This window comes from Capra hircus, chromosome 5, assembly GCF_001704415.2.
Source record: "Capra hircus breed San Clemente chromosome 5, ASM170441v1, whole genome shotgun sequence".
In the NCBI taxonomy this organism is placed as follows: domain Eukaryota; kingdom Metazoa; phylum Chordata; class Mammalia; order Artiodactyla; family Bovidae; genus Capra; species Capra hircus.
In genome coordinates this window covers 63537749-63552614 of record NC_030812.1, presented here as the reverse complement: position 1 = coordinate 63552614, position 14866 = coordinate 63537749, and the positions used below count along the sequence as shown (strand labels likewise).

At 42.3% G+C, this 14866-nt stretch overlaps 1 protein-coding gene across 13 annotated transcripts in view; it reads right to left on the bottom strand.

The window, feature by feature from the left end:
• Positions 1 to 14866, bottom strand: part of ANO4 (anoctamin 4) — a 433131-nt gene that overhangs the window by 131120 nt on the left and 287145 nt on the right. For 11 of the 13 annotated variants that reach the window (XM_018048154.1, XM_018048156.1, XM_018048153.1 and 8 more), the window contains 2 exons: positions 14240 to 14284; positions 3258 to 3389 (listed from right to left, as the gene is read on the bottom strand). The exons of 1 other annotated variant lie outside the window; for it this stretch is intronic. In XM_018048154.1, coding sequence (XP_017903643.1) covers positions 3258 to 3389; positions 14240 to 14284 — 177 coding nt within the window. The remainder of the gene's footprint in view (positions 1 to 3257; positions 3390 to 14239; positions 14285 to 14866) is intronic. One more of the 13 variants, XM_018048155.1, reaches the window with a different exon arrangement.

Here is a 14866-nt window from a genome sequence, read left to right as displayed (position 1 = left end):
CAAAGAGAAAGAAATCCCCACTGCCCATAACATTCAAGACACTTGTTGGATTTTCCTCTCCCGATGGCCTGAGAGAACTGCCTAAACTACCTTCTTGGTCCCACTGAGGTCTGGTTCTGAGGTTTGCTTTGTTTCAACTGTCCCTCTGCCTTTTCCTCCTTAGTTCTCCTATGTTGGAAGCTCATCTTTCACCGATCACTCTTTTTTTCAAAGATGCCAGGTTTTCTCATACCTTGTTACCCCAAAACAGAAAACTACCTGCGGTTTTTCAAACACCCTGTTCTGATTCATGCCTTTGTAGTTCTAAACATATGTTACCCTCTCTTTTTAGGAAATGCTTCGCCCTTACCTACGTGGACAAGTGTTATCCTTCAAGGTTCATCTCAAACATTTTCTTCTCGTGACCCACCCTTATCTTTAACCAATCTCCCTCCAAATCTGGAGGATGGAGCAAGCCCTCTTGTAAGTCACACTCAGCATACTTTTATAGTGATTCAAAGTGGTCTTCTCTCAGAGGAGTGGATAAAGAAGACGTGGTACATAGTTACAATGGAATATTACTCAGCCAAAAAAAAAGAACAAAATAATGCCATTTGCAGCAATGCTGATGAAATTTAAAATTACCATGCTAAGTGAAGTCAGACAGAGAAAGACAAATATATAACATCACTCATATATGGAATCTAATTTTTTAAATGATATAAATAAACTTACTTATAGAATAGAAACAGACATATACATTTTGAAAACAAACTTACGGTTACCAAAGGGGAAACATGATGGGGAAGAATAAATTAGGAGTCTGGGGTTAACACACATGCGCTACTATATATCAGAGAAGGCAATGGCACCCCATTGCCTAGAAAATCCCATGGATGGAGGAGCCTGGTGGGCTGCAGTCCATGGGGTCGCGAAGAGTCGGACACGACTGAGTGACTTTCCTTTCACTTTTCACTCATTGGAGAAGGAAATGGCAACCCACTCCAGTGTTCTTGCCTGGAGAATCCCAGGGACGGGGGTACCTGGTGGGCTCCCGTCTATGAGCTCGCACAGAGTCAGACACGACTGAAGTGACTTAGCAGCAGCAACTACTATATATAAAATAGGTAACCAAAAAGAACCTACTGGATAGCATGGGGAACTCTACTCAATATTCTATAATAACCTATTTGGGAAAAGAATCTGAAAAAGAATGAATATATGTATATGCATAACCAAACCACTGTGTTATACACCTGAAACTGATACAACATTGTAAATCAACCACACTCCAGTAAAATTTAAAATTAAATAAAGTGGTCTATTTACTAGGTGGGGTCAAGGTTCTGTATTATTTACTATATTTTGTTGATATATGCCCTGTACCCAGACAGTGCCTGGCTAGAAGTAGGCATTAAATTAGTGACTGTTGAATGAAACAATTATTCAGTGAATAAATACCCAAACATGTCAAAAAAAGCTTCTCAAATATATGTGAGAGATGGCTGAATACCACCATCCCACAGGCTATTAGCCCTCATTTATTATATAGTTTAAAATATCCATAAAGGTACAATTCTCAGTTCTAGTTCCGAGGGATCCTGATGGGCACCCAGGTGCTTCTGATTGATAACTCTGCTGAGAAACTTTGTTCTAAAGCCAGAATATTACACAACATAACCAGCATGAAGACAAGTACTGGGAAACATTTCCCTTTCATTTACCTGTGTTTCTCTGAAGTAAAACAAACCCCAGGTGCACACCATATATTTCACTGATTCTTTCATCTACCCATCCATCCATCTAAAACTTTTGAGACCCTCCTACAGTCTGCTAGGCATCCTCTCAGGCAGGTGAGAAGCAAACTGAACCTTTGCATGTAAATCACTCTATTCCAGAAGGATTTAAAAACAAACACCCGCTTGTGTAAGAAACTTCAAGATGAACAACACAAGCACAGCAAGGGTTTAAATGAAGAGTGGGAAAACGTCAGCTTTCATCTGTCTTTTTCTCTTAAGAAAACATCGTAGGTCCTGATCTTGGGGTTAACATGAAATCCTGCTCAGTTCCTATTTCCCACGGAGGATTTAACTAGGATTTCGAGGCTGGGCTGTGAGCTTCATGTCTTCTTCAATAACCCTTTTAAATGTTCACATAGCAGGGCTTATTTGGCATCAGTCTAACTTGTGGGGATCTAGAGTTTGGCTGAGTTAGAGGCTTATGGCCTTTCTTCCCTTGCATTACACATTACACATTTTGATGCAGAGCATCTATTCTTTGATTTTTCTTTTCTCCTTCACCCTCCAGGAATCCAAGGCTTTAACTGATTTTCTGTTGCTGAAATGTGCTCCCGCCTTGCACTCTCTGCAACTTGACAATGCCATTTGGTTTATATTTTTCTCAAAGTCAGCAACCTAATTTTTAAAAAACCTCTGTCACTCCTTTTCTTTCCTTCAGGTAAGTCATTTTTATGGAGGCTGTAGCTATAGCTGAAACAGGAAGTGCCAGGAATTCCTGAAGTCTGGCTGAAAGCGAGGCCAGGCTCACCTGATTTATCCTCCTTTTAAGAGGCTGTCTTGGCCTGGTTGTTTATAGTCTTTGGCATGAATTTCTCTCCCACCACCGACCCTGCCCTCTGGCCATGACTTCTTGTCACATCAAAAGCTTCAGAGTCAATTCTTTGTCACTTTTGCAATTGTTCAAAGGCCCCATTACTTAGCTAACCCCTTCTTCCCCCAACCGTCCAAGTACAAAGTGACCAATCACTGCTCAGAGACTGATCGATGAGTCCAGAAGCCAGCTGCTAGGTTATGTGGCTTTTTCTAGGGCAACGTGGTGAGTTGCTGAAGAAAGGGGAGTTGAGAGGTGAACTGAGTGTTTTTTTTTTTAACTTAACAACCCCTCATTTCAACAGGGCAAGGAGTAGACCAGCTTCCCTATGTGCTGGCTCGAGGCAGATGAGCCTGCAGAGGGCTCTGAGCACTGTTTTTTGGCGGAGCCACAAGACAAAAGGAGCCTGGGTCTCTGAATCACCATGCAGAAGGTGGTGCACCCAGCACACATGAGCAAGCATCTACTGTGTAGAGCTGCTGTGACGTGGAAATTGTTATAGCAGCCTGCTTACCCTAAAAGGAATATGAACACACAACAGGACTGCTGGGGGAGACAGGCACTAGGCTGTTCCTTCCAAGGACCAAGGAATCAGAGGCGTGCAGGGAAGGGATCTACCATGGCTGCACGAACTTAGTAAGACAAGGGCTTTCACAGGAAACACTCACTGATGGATCCTTTGCTGGCTGAAAGGGGCAGTGTAGCAGTCATTCTCCTCCAGGTCTGGCAGTGTCTCCTTGTCCAGCCTCATTGGCTTCTTAGGTAACCATCTCCGAAACCTGCTTATTTGTTTATCGATCCTGTGGTACATGAAAGGCAAGACCAAAGGGTACAGCATGTCAGCATAGCCCCAAAACACAGGAGGGAGGTCTCCACAGAGCCGTAATTATGACCCACACACTCTGGACACGCTCACCGCACTCATGAAACCCCCACTCGACACAAAGAAGGAAGCAAGCCAAGAACCAGTGTCCTGACTGCCCATGATATCACTGCTATGAGTCACATGTCTACCCACACACCAACGGATGGCCAAGGAGTCAGAACGAGGTTGGAAGGCTCCGGAAAGGAAGCAGACAGTCTCTGAAGCAAAGCAGCCAAGACCTTAAGTTCTTCCATCCTGCAGATTCTAGAAACTCACTGTGTGCTTGGCAAATCTCCCCATCCAAGGTCGGGGAAGAGCTGAAGCTCTAGTTAGTTGGCTTTGGGGGTGGGGCAGAGACAGCACATTCCAGGGGCGGACTGTGCACAGAGAGCTCAATGTCTCCATTTGCTTTCTGGCCCTCATACCTTCCCTGGACAGCCTCTCAGCAGATGGCATTTTTTTTATTTTTTTAACTTTCATGTCTCTCTTCAAGCTGACCCCATGGTTCTCATGGTGCTGGGGTGTCATGACACACGTGTCACTCTGGCCAGAGGACACAATGATGCCAAGCCAAAAAACCCCAACACTGTCCCCAAAGCAGTTTTCAAGCCATGATTTGCCTCCCTGGCGCCCCCCCCCCATTCCTTCTGACTTCTGATGAAAACATCTGGCCTCCATGTGACCAGATTCTCACCCACTCACAGCCAACTACTAGAAGAGCAAAGACCACAACAGACTTTGAAATGATTATGCCACCTCAGGTACCTACACACCACTGGAACTTTTTTTTTCCCTAAGAGCACACATTAATAGCAGCTCTGTGAGGTAGACTGAACAGGGACCATTCTCATTTACACATCATAAAAGAGATCCATGGTGGGGTAATTATCCAGCCCAAGTTACTCAGACAGTGAATAAAGTCAGAACCAAAATGCAGATTCTAGACTTCTGATTTTAAAGTCCCATGATCATGCCCATCACAGTAGTAGATAATGGGAGTCTTTATGTAAGGGCTATGGAAGAGACACATTTCTCTGGGGATGAAAAACCTTTAAATGCCTTCTAAGTCTATTAACTGAAAATATATGAAATTTGGGCATCTTTTACTTTTCTCCCAGTTAAAATTATTCACATGGCAATTTCTCCTTTTCAGTGAAACTCCCAGATGAATGGATTATTTTTCTTTTTTTTTTTAATTTTTATTTTTACTTTATTTTACAATACTGTATTGGTTTTGCCATACATTGACATGAATCCACCACGGGTGTACGTGCGATCCCAAACGTGAACCCCCCCCTCCCACCTCCCTCCCCACAACATCCCTCTGGGTCATCTCCGTGCACCAGCCCCAAGCATGCTGTATCATGCATCGGAGATAGACTGGTGATTCGATTCTTACATGACAGTATACATGTTTCAATGCCATTCTCCCAAATCATCCCACCCTCTCCCTCTTCCTCTGAGTCCAAAAGTCTGCTATACACAGCTGTGTCTTTTTTGCTGTCTTGCATACAGGGTCATCATTGCCATCTTTCTAAATTCCATATATATGTGTTAGTATACTGTATTGGTGTTTTTCTTTCTGGCTTACTTCACTCTGTATAATCGGCTCCAGTTTCATCCATCTCATCAGAACTGATTCAAATGAATTCTTTTTAACGGCTGAGTAATACTCCATTGTGCATATGTACCACAGCTTTCTTATCCATTCATCTGCTGATGGACATCTAGGTTGTTTCCATGTCCTGGCTATTATAAACAGTGCTGCGATGAACATTGGGGTACATGTGTCTCTTTCAATTCTGGTTTCCTCGGTGTGTATGCCCAGAAGTGGGATTGCTGGGTCATAAGGTAGTTCTATTTGCAATTTTGTAAGGAATCTCCACACTGTTCTCCATAGTGGCTGTACTAGTTTGCATTCCCACCAACAGTGTAGGAGGGTTCCCTTTTCTCTGCACCCTCTCCAGCATTTATTGCTTGCAGATTTTTGGATAGCAGACATTCTGACTGGTGTGAAGTGGTACCTCATTGTGGTTTTGATTTGCATTTCTCTAATAATGAGTGATGTAGAGCATCTTTTCATGTGTTTGTTAGCCATCATGATCCTCTACATAGAAAACCCTAAAGACTCCACCAGAAAATTACTAGAGCTAATCAATGAATATAGTAAAGTTGCAGGATATAAAATCAACACACAGATATCCCTTGCATGCCTATACGCTAATAATAAGAAAGTAGAAAAAGAAATTAAGGAAACAATTCCATTCACCATTGCAATGAAAAGAATAAAATACTTAGGAATATATCTACCTAAAGAAACGAAAGACCTATATATAGAAAACTATAAAACACTGATGAAAGAAATCAAAGAGGACACTAATAGATGGAGAAATATACCATGTTCATGGATTGGAAGAATCAATAAAGTGAAAATGAGTATACTACCCAAAGCAATTTACAAATTCAATGCAATCCCTATCAAGCTACCAGCCATATTTTTCACAGAACTAGAACAAATAATTTCAAGATTTGTATGGAAATACAAAAAACCTCGAATAGCCAAAGCAATCTTGAGAAAGAAGAATGGAACTGGAGGAATCAACTTGCCTGACTTCAGGCTCTACTACAAAGCCACATTCATCAAGACAGTATGGTACTGGCACAAAGACAGAAATATAGATCAATGGAACAAAATAGAAAGCCCAGAGATAAATCCACACACATATGGACACCTTATCTTTGACAAAGGAGGCAAGAATATACAATGGGGTAAAGACAATCTCTTTAACAAGTGGAGCTGGGAAAACCGGTCAACCACTTGCAAAAGAATGAAACTAGATCACTTTCTAACACCGTACACGAAAATAAACTCAAAATGGATTAAAGATCTAAATGTAAGACCAGAAGCTATAAAACTCCTAGAAGAGTTTTATAAAGGACATAAATCACAGCAGGATCCTTTATGATCCACATCCCAGAATTCTGGAAATAAAAGCAAAAATAAACAAATGGGATCTAATTAAAATTAAAAGCTTCTGCACAACAAAGGAAAATATAAGCAAGGTGAAAAGACAGCCTTCTGAATGGGAGAAAATAATAGCAAATGAAGCAACTGACAACTAATCTCAAAAATATACAAGCAACTTATGCAGCTCAATTCCAGAAAAATAAATGACCCAATCAAAAAATGGGCCAAAGAACTAAATAGACATTTCTCCAAAGAAGACATACGGATGGATTATTTTTCATATAACAAATCAACTCCAAAATGAATAGTAACAGTAAAGTCCTCTTTTACCAGTTTTTATCTTCAGCACTGTTCCAGCCTCACCACAACTCCCTTCTCTGCTTGGTGGTGACTGTCCTTTTCCCAGAGCCTCTGAAAGTTCAGACTGGAAAGAATCCTCTAGCTTCTTGAAGACTCATCTCCAAGAGGGCCTGTCCCCATCACATATATATATATATATACACAGAAATAAAGATCCTACTCTGGGTCATATAGCCAGAAAATAATAGACTGGAATGGCCCAAAGACCCAAGAAACTGGGAAAAGTCTACATCTACTTCACCCACAAGGTTCACCTTCTTTCCTCATCATCTTTTGAGTAGCAGTGAAAGTGTTGGTCACTCAGTCATGTCTGACTCAATGCTACCCCTTGGACTGTAGCCCATCAGACTCCTCTGTCCATGGAATTCTCTAAGCAAGAATACTGGAGTAGGTAGCCATTCCCTTCCCCAGGGGATCTTCCTGACCCAAGGACGCCCCATTATCTTTTTAAAGACACTCAAATATAGTGAGATGTAAGCCTCAGAGAGGTGATGACACAGTGGTTGAGAACATGAGCTCTGAGGCTGGAGTGCCTAGATTCAAACCCTGGCTCTGCAAATGATAGCAGTGTGACCCTGGGTAAGTTATTCAACTTTGCCATGCCTCAGTTTCCTTATCTGTAAAATGGGCATGATAATGATGTGTAATTCATAGGATTGTGATGATTAAATGATCAAAATGTACATAAAACCTCCAGAATGGTGTCAGTGCACAGTAAACATGGCTATTATTACTACGTTTTTCTTTTTTTCTGCAAAGACAAGAATTTGAGCAACCAGCTTGCCTCTTAACAGTTTTGTCCTTCAGCTTTTCAATTCAAAGTTCAATTCAAAGTTAACTATGCATCATGAGCATCTATCACTTGCCCAAGTTCAATGAGTTAGTCGTTAAATGAAACTTCCTAGGTTAAGCAGGTGGGCTTCCCTGTGGCTCTTGGCTTTATTTCATCTGATTGCCTTGAAAGTTGTTCACAAAAGATGACCCTGGTCCAGAGGTTTTCCATAATAGAGCTTTCACCTCCCACATGTGTCCAGTCTGCAGCACTAATCGGATTACATTTTGCAAAATCCGCATTCTCATGGAATCCGGGCTCTGAGTGCAGTGACTAAGAATTTAACCCAGATGGGTACAGTGCTCAATGTGAAGAAAAACAAAGCTATAAAAATTCAGGGAATGAAATGGCAACTTTCTGCAACATGCTTGGGGCACCACTATTTCAGTGAAACGTGGAGATGGAGGGAGAGACAACCAGGGTATGAAAGTGAAAAATGAGGAAGAGGAAGAAGGAAGCGAGGGTAGACTGCTTGGCGTGGTGGAAAGGAGCTGGGATTTGCCCTTGCAATGCTGAAATCCTGGCTCTGCTGCTTATCAGCGGTGTGACCTTCCACAAAATCACTCACCTTTTTGAGCCTTATTTTTCCAGGGTTTTTAAATGGGATCATCACCATCATCATCATCTCACTGACCTCACAGAGTTGCCAGGAGGCTTATAAAAGAGGATGTGCATGAAATGCTTTGGAGAAACTGCCAAGCAGAGAGCAGGGTTACTAACAACAATTTGAGGACCACAGAGGTTAATGTAAAGTAATGGAAAGGGGAGGTAGTGGGCTTTTGAAACACCATGGTAGAGGAAAGATATTCAAAAGACAGCTTAAAAATAACCCCTGAGGGTGTGAACCAGCCTTCATCGGGCAGCCTGAGCAGAAGCAGGAAGAGAAAGCATGGACTGTTCTGGTCCCATCACACATGCCAGTCGAGGCTGTCCGCTCACGAGAGAACAGAATGCTCAGAAGTGATCAGCAGTTTGTAGCCTCCGCTGCTTGGCAGAATGGCCCCCCAGTGATGCTGGCACCCTAATCCTGGAACCTGTGAATATGAGTGTGACACAGCAAAGGCACTTTTCAGGTATAAGCTGGGCCTTAAATTATGGACAGCATACTGGATTACTCAGGTGGGCACTTCTAATCACTAAGCCCTTTAAAAGCAGAGAACTTTCTCTGGCTGGAGACAGGAGAGATGAGGCCAAAGGGAGGTCAGAGAGATTAAAAGTGTGAGAAGGACTCAACTGGCCAGAGCTGGCTTTGGAGGTGAAGGGGGCCAGGAGCCAGGGGGTGCCAGGAAGCCTCTGGAAGCTGAGAAAGACCTTTGGTTAACAGCCAAGAAATGGAGACCCCGGACCGACAACAGCATGTAGCTGAGCTGTGCCAGCAACCTGGATGAGCCTGGAAGCCAATTCTTCCCAGGAGCCTCCAAAGAAGAGCTGGCTGGCTGACACCTTGATCTTAGCCTGTGAGACCCCGAGCAGAGAAACCAGATGAAATCTCCCCCTACCCAGACTTGTGACTCACAGAACTGAGATAATAAATTTGTCTGGGGATGTGTCATAAAAGCAATGGGAGACTACCACACCTCTCAAAACAGCCTTGATCCCATCTTCCCCAGACCTTGGCTGACCAGGTTCCCATAGGCTGAGACTGATGCTCCACACTCTGTCCTGACCTCCCAGGTAAGTGGGTCTGGGAACAAGACCCTTTATGGCTGCATGACTAACGTCCATTCTTCCACAAACCCACTCCTGTGCCCAAACTGTGCCACTCAGACATCAGTGAGGATCCCCTTCCATCTTGCCAAGGAAAGACATACAGTGCAAAAGCCACCAGGCTGGAAAGCCTGAGAGTCAAGCTAGAGGCCTGGGACAAACCTTTATCCTCTCAGGGCCTTAGTATCCTCATCTTTAAAATGATCAATCAGATGCTGTCTAATATATGTTTCTGGTGACTTCAGAGGTCATATTTTGGCTATACCATTTCAAACAAGCCTTGAGTTAATAAAGAGCTTTCCTTTTCACAAAGCATAATGGATAAATTTCTGTATAGAATGATGACTCTGGAGTCAGCGAGAAATGGATTAACATTCTCACTGCTCAGCTCAAAAGTGGTGAGTGCCGTGCTGGGCAAGGGACTAAGCCTCTCTGAGCTAACAAATCCATTACAGATGGAATTGGTAAGGATAATGCGTAAGCGTTTACACGATGCCTTGGCTGGACAAAATGCTCAATTAAGCGGCAGTTTCTAGGATGAAGAAAATGATGATGACAATGAACTTTTGTTGACCAAGTTCTCAATAGACACTCAAGAGTCATGATCTTCCCTTGAGGTCTGTGCTCCCATGTCTCACAGACATCCCTGAACAAGTGATCCTGAAATTTACTTAGAGCTGAAAAGTCGAGAAACCAACTAACCAGAAAACATCTCATTTGTCTCTTCAATAGAGGAGCAGGGCTTACTTAATAAAGTCTCCTCTGACAGGAGAAAGATAAAATATCGGTTTAATGCTAGAGCATTGATTTTGGTTGGATACATTGTCACTTTGGTCCATCTCTGCCATTTACTGAGCAAAAGCCCTCTCGCAGACTACACAGGCAAGTCAATAAAGATGGGCCATCCGCTTGAATATCTGTGGCCTTGACTTGTCAAGTTAGCATCTAGACCAAAAGGTGAGTCACTCTCTTAAGAAAGTTGTTCTGATGGTAAATTTGGGGTCCTCCCTCAAAGACCAGTTCATGACAGGTGAGGTTCTGGGTGGCTGGAAAGAGTTGGCAGCGGGGCACAAGCACAAACTAGAGGCACACCTGCTCCAGAGCCCAAGAGCTGCAACTATTGAGCCCACACACCACGACTACTGAGGTCTGGGCGCCTAGAGCCTGTGCTCCACAAGAGCAGCCTCTGCCATGAAGCCTGCTCACGGCAACTAGAGAAAACCCATCTGCAGCAACGAAGATCCAGTGCAGCCCAACAGTAATTAATCAATTAGAAACAAACTAGAGGGCACACATCTCCTTCCTTTGCTGGGCTGTGTCTTGGGAAGGTCCTGGTTAAAATACCTTGACCTCACCTTCCTCAGTGGTGAAGGGGAGACTGTGGTGATTACAGAAAAGGCCACATGCAGAGAACTTCACCCCTAACCGATAAACCTGTCTGCAGGCCTTTATAAATTACTGGCTGTACACAGAGTCCCAACCTGGATATGGAGGGTGCACCCTGAAGAATCAGAAAACAAGGGCCTTTTTCTCAAGCCACTAACAACCCACAAGGGAGCTTGTACTAAAGACAACTCAATTAGGCTGAATTAAATGAAACAGGTGACTTCAGAGACAGCTGCTTTTCCCCAGATCAGAATACTATAATAATAGCATCAGGTTTCGAACAGTTAGATTACATTTTCAGAGATAATATGTCCAGAGAGCACAACAGATGAGCTTTTAAAAAATGTAATGGAGGCACGGTACACAGGCCTATGTTGCAGGAAATGAAGCCCTCCTGGATGGATAACAGACAACAGAGGCTTGCATTTCTTTTTCCTCTTCTTAGAACCAAGTGCCCCATATTAGCAGTCTCTCCTCAGATAGGAGTTAGGGATCTTGAGAAACTAATGCCATTCTTTTAGGTCACAAGGCTGCTAATTAGGGCAGAGCTTAAGTATCTTCTAGAAGAGTCCAAAGGTTTTGGAACATTTATGAATATTAATTGTTTAAGGTGAGGATGGAAATATCCAAGCCATTCTGTCATGTTGCCTGTATACTCATCTGATAAGACTGTGAAGGCACTCAGCGTGTAACACAGCAGGGACAAGTGTTCATCCTGCCAAGTATCGCAAAGGAGAACATCAGTCAGGATGCGTATGGGGGCGAGGAGGAAAAAAGAATGAGCAGTAATGAGACTTCAGCTACCAGTCACCCACAATCATCAGATTTATTACTTTGTAAGCATATCTTTTACAGGCTATATTCATACTATTTGGTGAAAGTAAAAATAAAATAAGGCAGAAGAACAGTGATAAATTTCCTTTCTTGACTAGATAGGTATTGTGTAATATCTCTAAGTCTGCTCAAAGGTAAGTGTCAAAGCATCCTTTAATAGACCAAGTATGTGGATAAAAAAGAACACTTACCCCCCAAATATATATCTGAATTATATGAGTGTGCTTCATGGTGTCAGGTGACTTTTCACAAAGATATTTGTGAAATGATGCTTTATTTTTCTGCCTGCTCAGAAACTTCACAATTTTTATTTCTTTTCCCTTATTCTGAAAGGAGGTAGGTTTGTTTCCAGGGTGCGTTTGTGGATTAATAAAGTAAAATATCATTTGGAAGAATGAAACTAAAAGCTAAATTAAGTATCCATATTTAGGATGGCATGGAGGTCTCAGAATATTGAAGTCAATATTTTACTACTGGTGCATGACTAGGATAATAAGTTACAGACATGCCCTACAATTTGGAAGTCATCTCTGGCTACAGAGACACCTATTCTTCATCATTTAAATCAGCCACCTCTTCCTGTCTCCTTAAAGCAGATTTGTCCAAGCAGTTGCTACTGGCCCTCTTCTCTTCACTCTGTACATCGCTCCCTGGGAAATTCCATCCACTTCCCTGGCTCAGGTCATGATGGCTGACAAGCTTCACCTCTCCACTTGTATTCTCTGGCTTTACTTTTAGCTTCAACTGCTTTGCCACCAGTTTCAAAAGCCTCAAAGACCAACCGTGACACCAATTACCTCAAAGACCTACTGTGAGTCACAATACAGAACTGTCAGATAAAAAATCAACACCTGTCTGACCACATCTGTATTTTCCTGAATTTCCACTCTTCTTCTGCCTCCCAATCCCTTAATACAGAAACCTCTTTCTCTCCACCATTTCTTGTTTCCCAAATACCTACTAAGTCCTTTTGCCTACACTTTCCTCCAATCTTTCTCACATACTTGGCTGTTTTACTTGATAGATTATTTTTTGGCTCTGCAGGGAGCAGGAGTACAATCTGAGTGTTTTAGAGTGAAAGTCAAGGAGACAGAGATTATGACTTAAGAAAGCACTTCCTAAGTCAGGTGTTTACAGATGGGTTCAGGAATTCACTGTCTCTAGACATGTTTAAACACAGGCTGGCTGATGATATAACAGAGGTTCAACAGCCAATGAGTAGCTGGACTTAATGACATTTGATATCCCATCCAACCTTGAGATTATATGGGTTATTTAATCACCATTTTCTTTCAAGCCCTCATTGCTCACCTCTTCCCCACAGTGCAAACAATGTTTCAGTCCCCGATCTATGTCTGACGCTTCAGGAAGTCCTGGTTTTTCTATGCTTTTCTTTGCGGCCTTATTTTCCCTCTGCAAATCCTCACATGTATATGAAGATTCGTTCATTCATTTGCCCCACCTACTATATGCGAAGCGCTGGAAATGCAGCCTTCATATACCTTCCAGATGGACAGCCTACATCATAGGCTATAGTACAGATCAAGCAATCTGAGTTTTAATAAGCCCTCCAGGTGACTCTGCTGCTGGCTAAAGTCTGAGAACTACTGAAATAGGCTAAAGTGTGCATGAAATTTTGTAGAAGGTCATTATATGACAAGGGACTTGTCTCTGCTTGGTAAACCCAAATGCCATGGCAACCATCTGATTGAAGAATTGCTAATAAGGATGCTTCTCAGGAAAATTTTTGGAACACACACCTTAGTTTCTTTAAATGCCCATTTTCATGTCGTATTTTGTCAAGCACTCATGTACTTGATTAAACCCACTAAACCATATCAACTATTCTTCTATTTATCCTTCTGCACTGAACAGAAGCAGAGTGAATATGAGTGCTAAATCTCACATAACTGAACTCTAAAGATTTTCAGACAAATGTAATGGTTTCCAAGTTATTTAACTATCAGCTCAGCTTAGGGAGCATGATCACATAAGACCAATTAAAAGTTTGAAATTAGATTGCCAGTGATCACCATGGAATCAAATCAAAGAACATACTGAAATCTCCTCTTCATCCCCAACTTCTCAAAAACCAAGGAGAAACAAGCTTAGGAAGACAATATAGCACAGTAAAGGCAGCTCTCATCCAGTAGGATTTTTGGGGAGGAGGGGTTAAAAAAAGAAGGTAAGAGGGCTTCTGAGTAAGGTAATATATCTGCATACTTTATTAACAAAATATTATTAACATAGGAGGATACTACCCATGGAAGGATCAGAAGCCACCTGAGAGGGTTACTGTCTGCACTTGGATTTCAAGTTACATATAGAGGGGGGAGTAATTTGCATGGGGGAAAAAGTAACATTCAGACCAAAGATGCTTTCTAAACAGTGAGCTTTCTGGGAATTTATCTAATAGAATGGGGAACCCTCACCTCTCAAACCCAGCCTCAACAGACCTACAGATAAATTCTGCCTCCCAAGTGTGGAGAAATCACAGGGAAGACTCTAAGAGGAAAATTTCCATCTTTGCTTCCCGCTCCCCAACACAGCCTAACTTGAAATAGCTATTTTTGGTGCAGCAAGCAGCTCTCCCATGGGACAAAGTCCCCTCCTCCCCAGCTTGTCTTCCTTGTCAATGTTGGGAGCACACAGGACAACAGCTAAAACAAACACCATCGTGACAGAGCATGCTACTAACCTGCTCATGAACTTGTACCGGCGGGGCAGGTAATAGATTTTTCTCCTGGAAGAACAGCAAAAATGAAGCCAGTCGAGAAGAAAACCCATCGTCAGTTACAGTTTGAACTAGCAAGGAAGGAAAGGAGATTGAAGATAGAAGCCTGTAAGAGGTGAAGAAGAAAAAACTAAAAAGAGATTAACAGTGAGAAATGTAGTGGGAACGCAGGGCATGTGTTTTTGACTCATGAAATCGTATGAAATAGTTTCTATTGACATTGCTTCCTCTCCTTGTTACCATCATTTTTTACACTTGCTCTTCGCCTATAGAACCTGTGCAGAGCAATAATTTGGAGCAATTGGTATTTGTATGAATTCAGCTGAGGTCAGCTGTTTTTTTTTTCTTCAGGATACAGAGGTAGATTGCCAGCCTGCTTGCAACATACATAATTTAACAGGCACACTGTTATATTAACAAATACTTCTACAGCACTTTAAGTTTAGAGAAAGTTTCTGTCATCTGATATAGGCAAAGGTAATATAAATTATATATAAAAATATATGTTTTTACAACCAGTACGGGAAGGACACTAACAAATAAGTATCAACAGCCTGCTGCAAATAACCATACTAGCACATATTGTCTAAC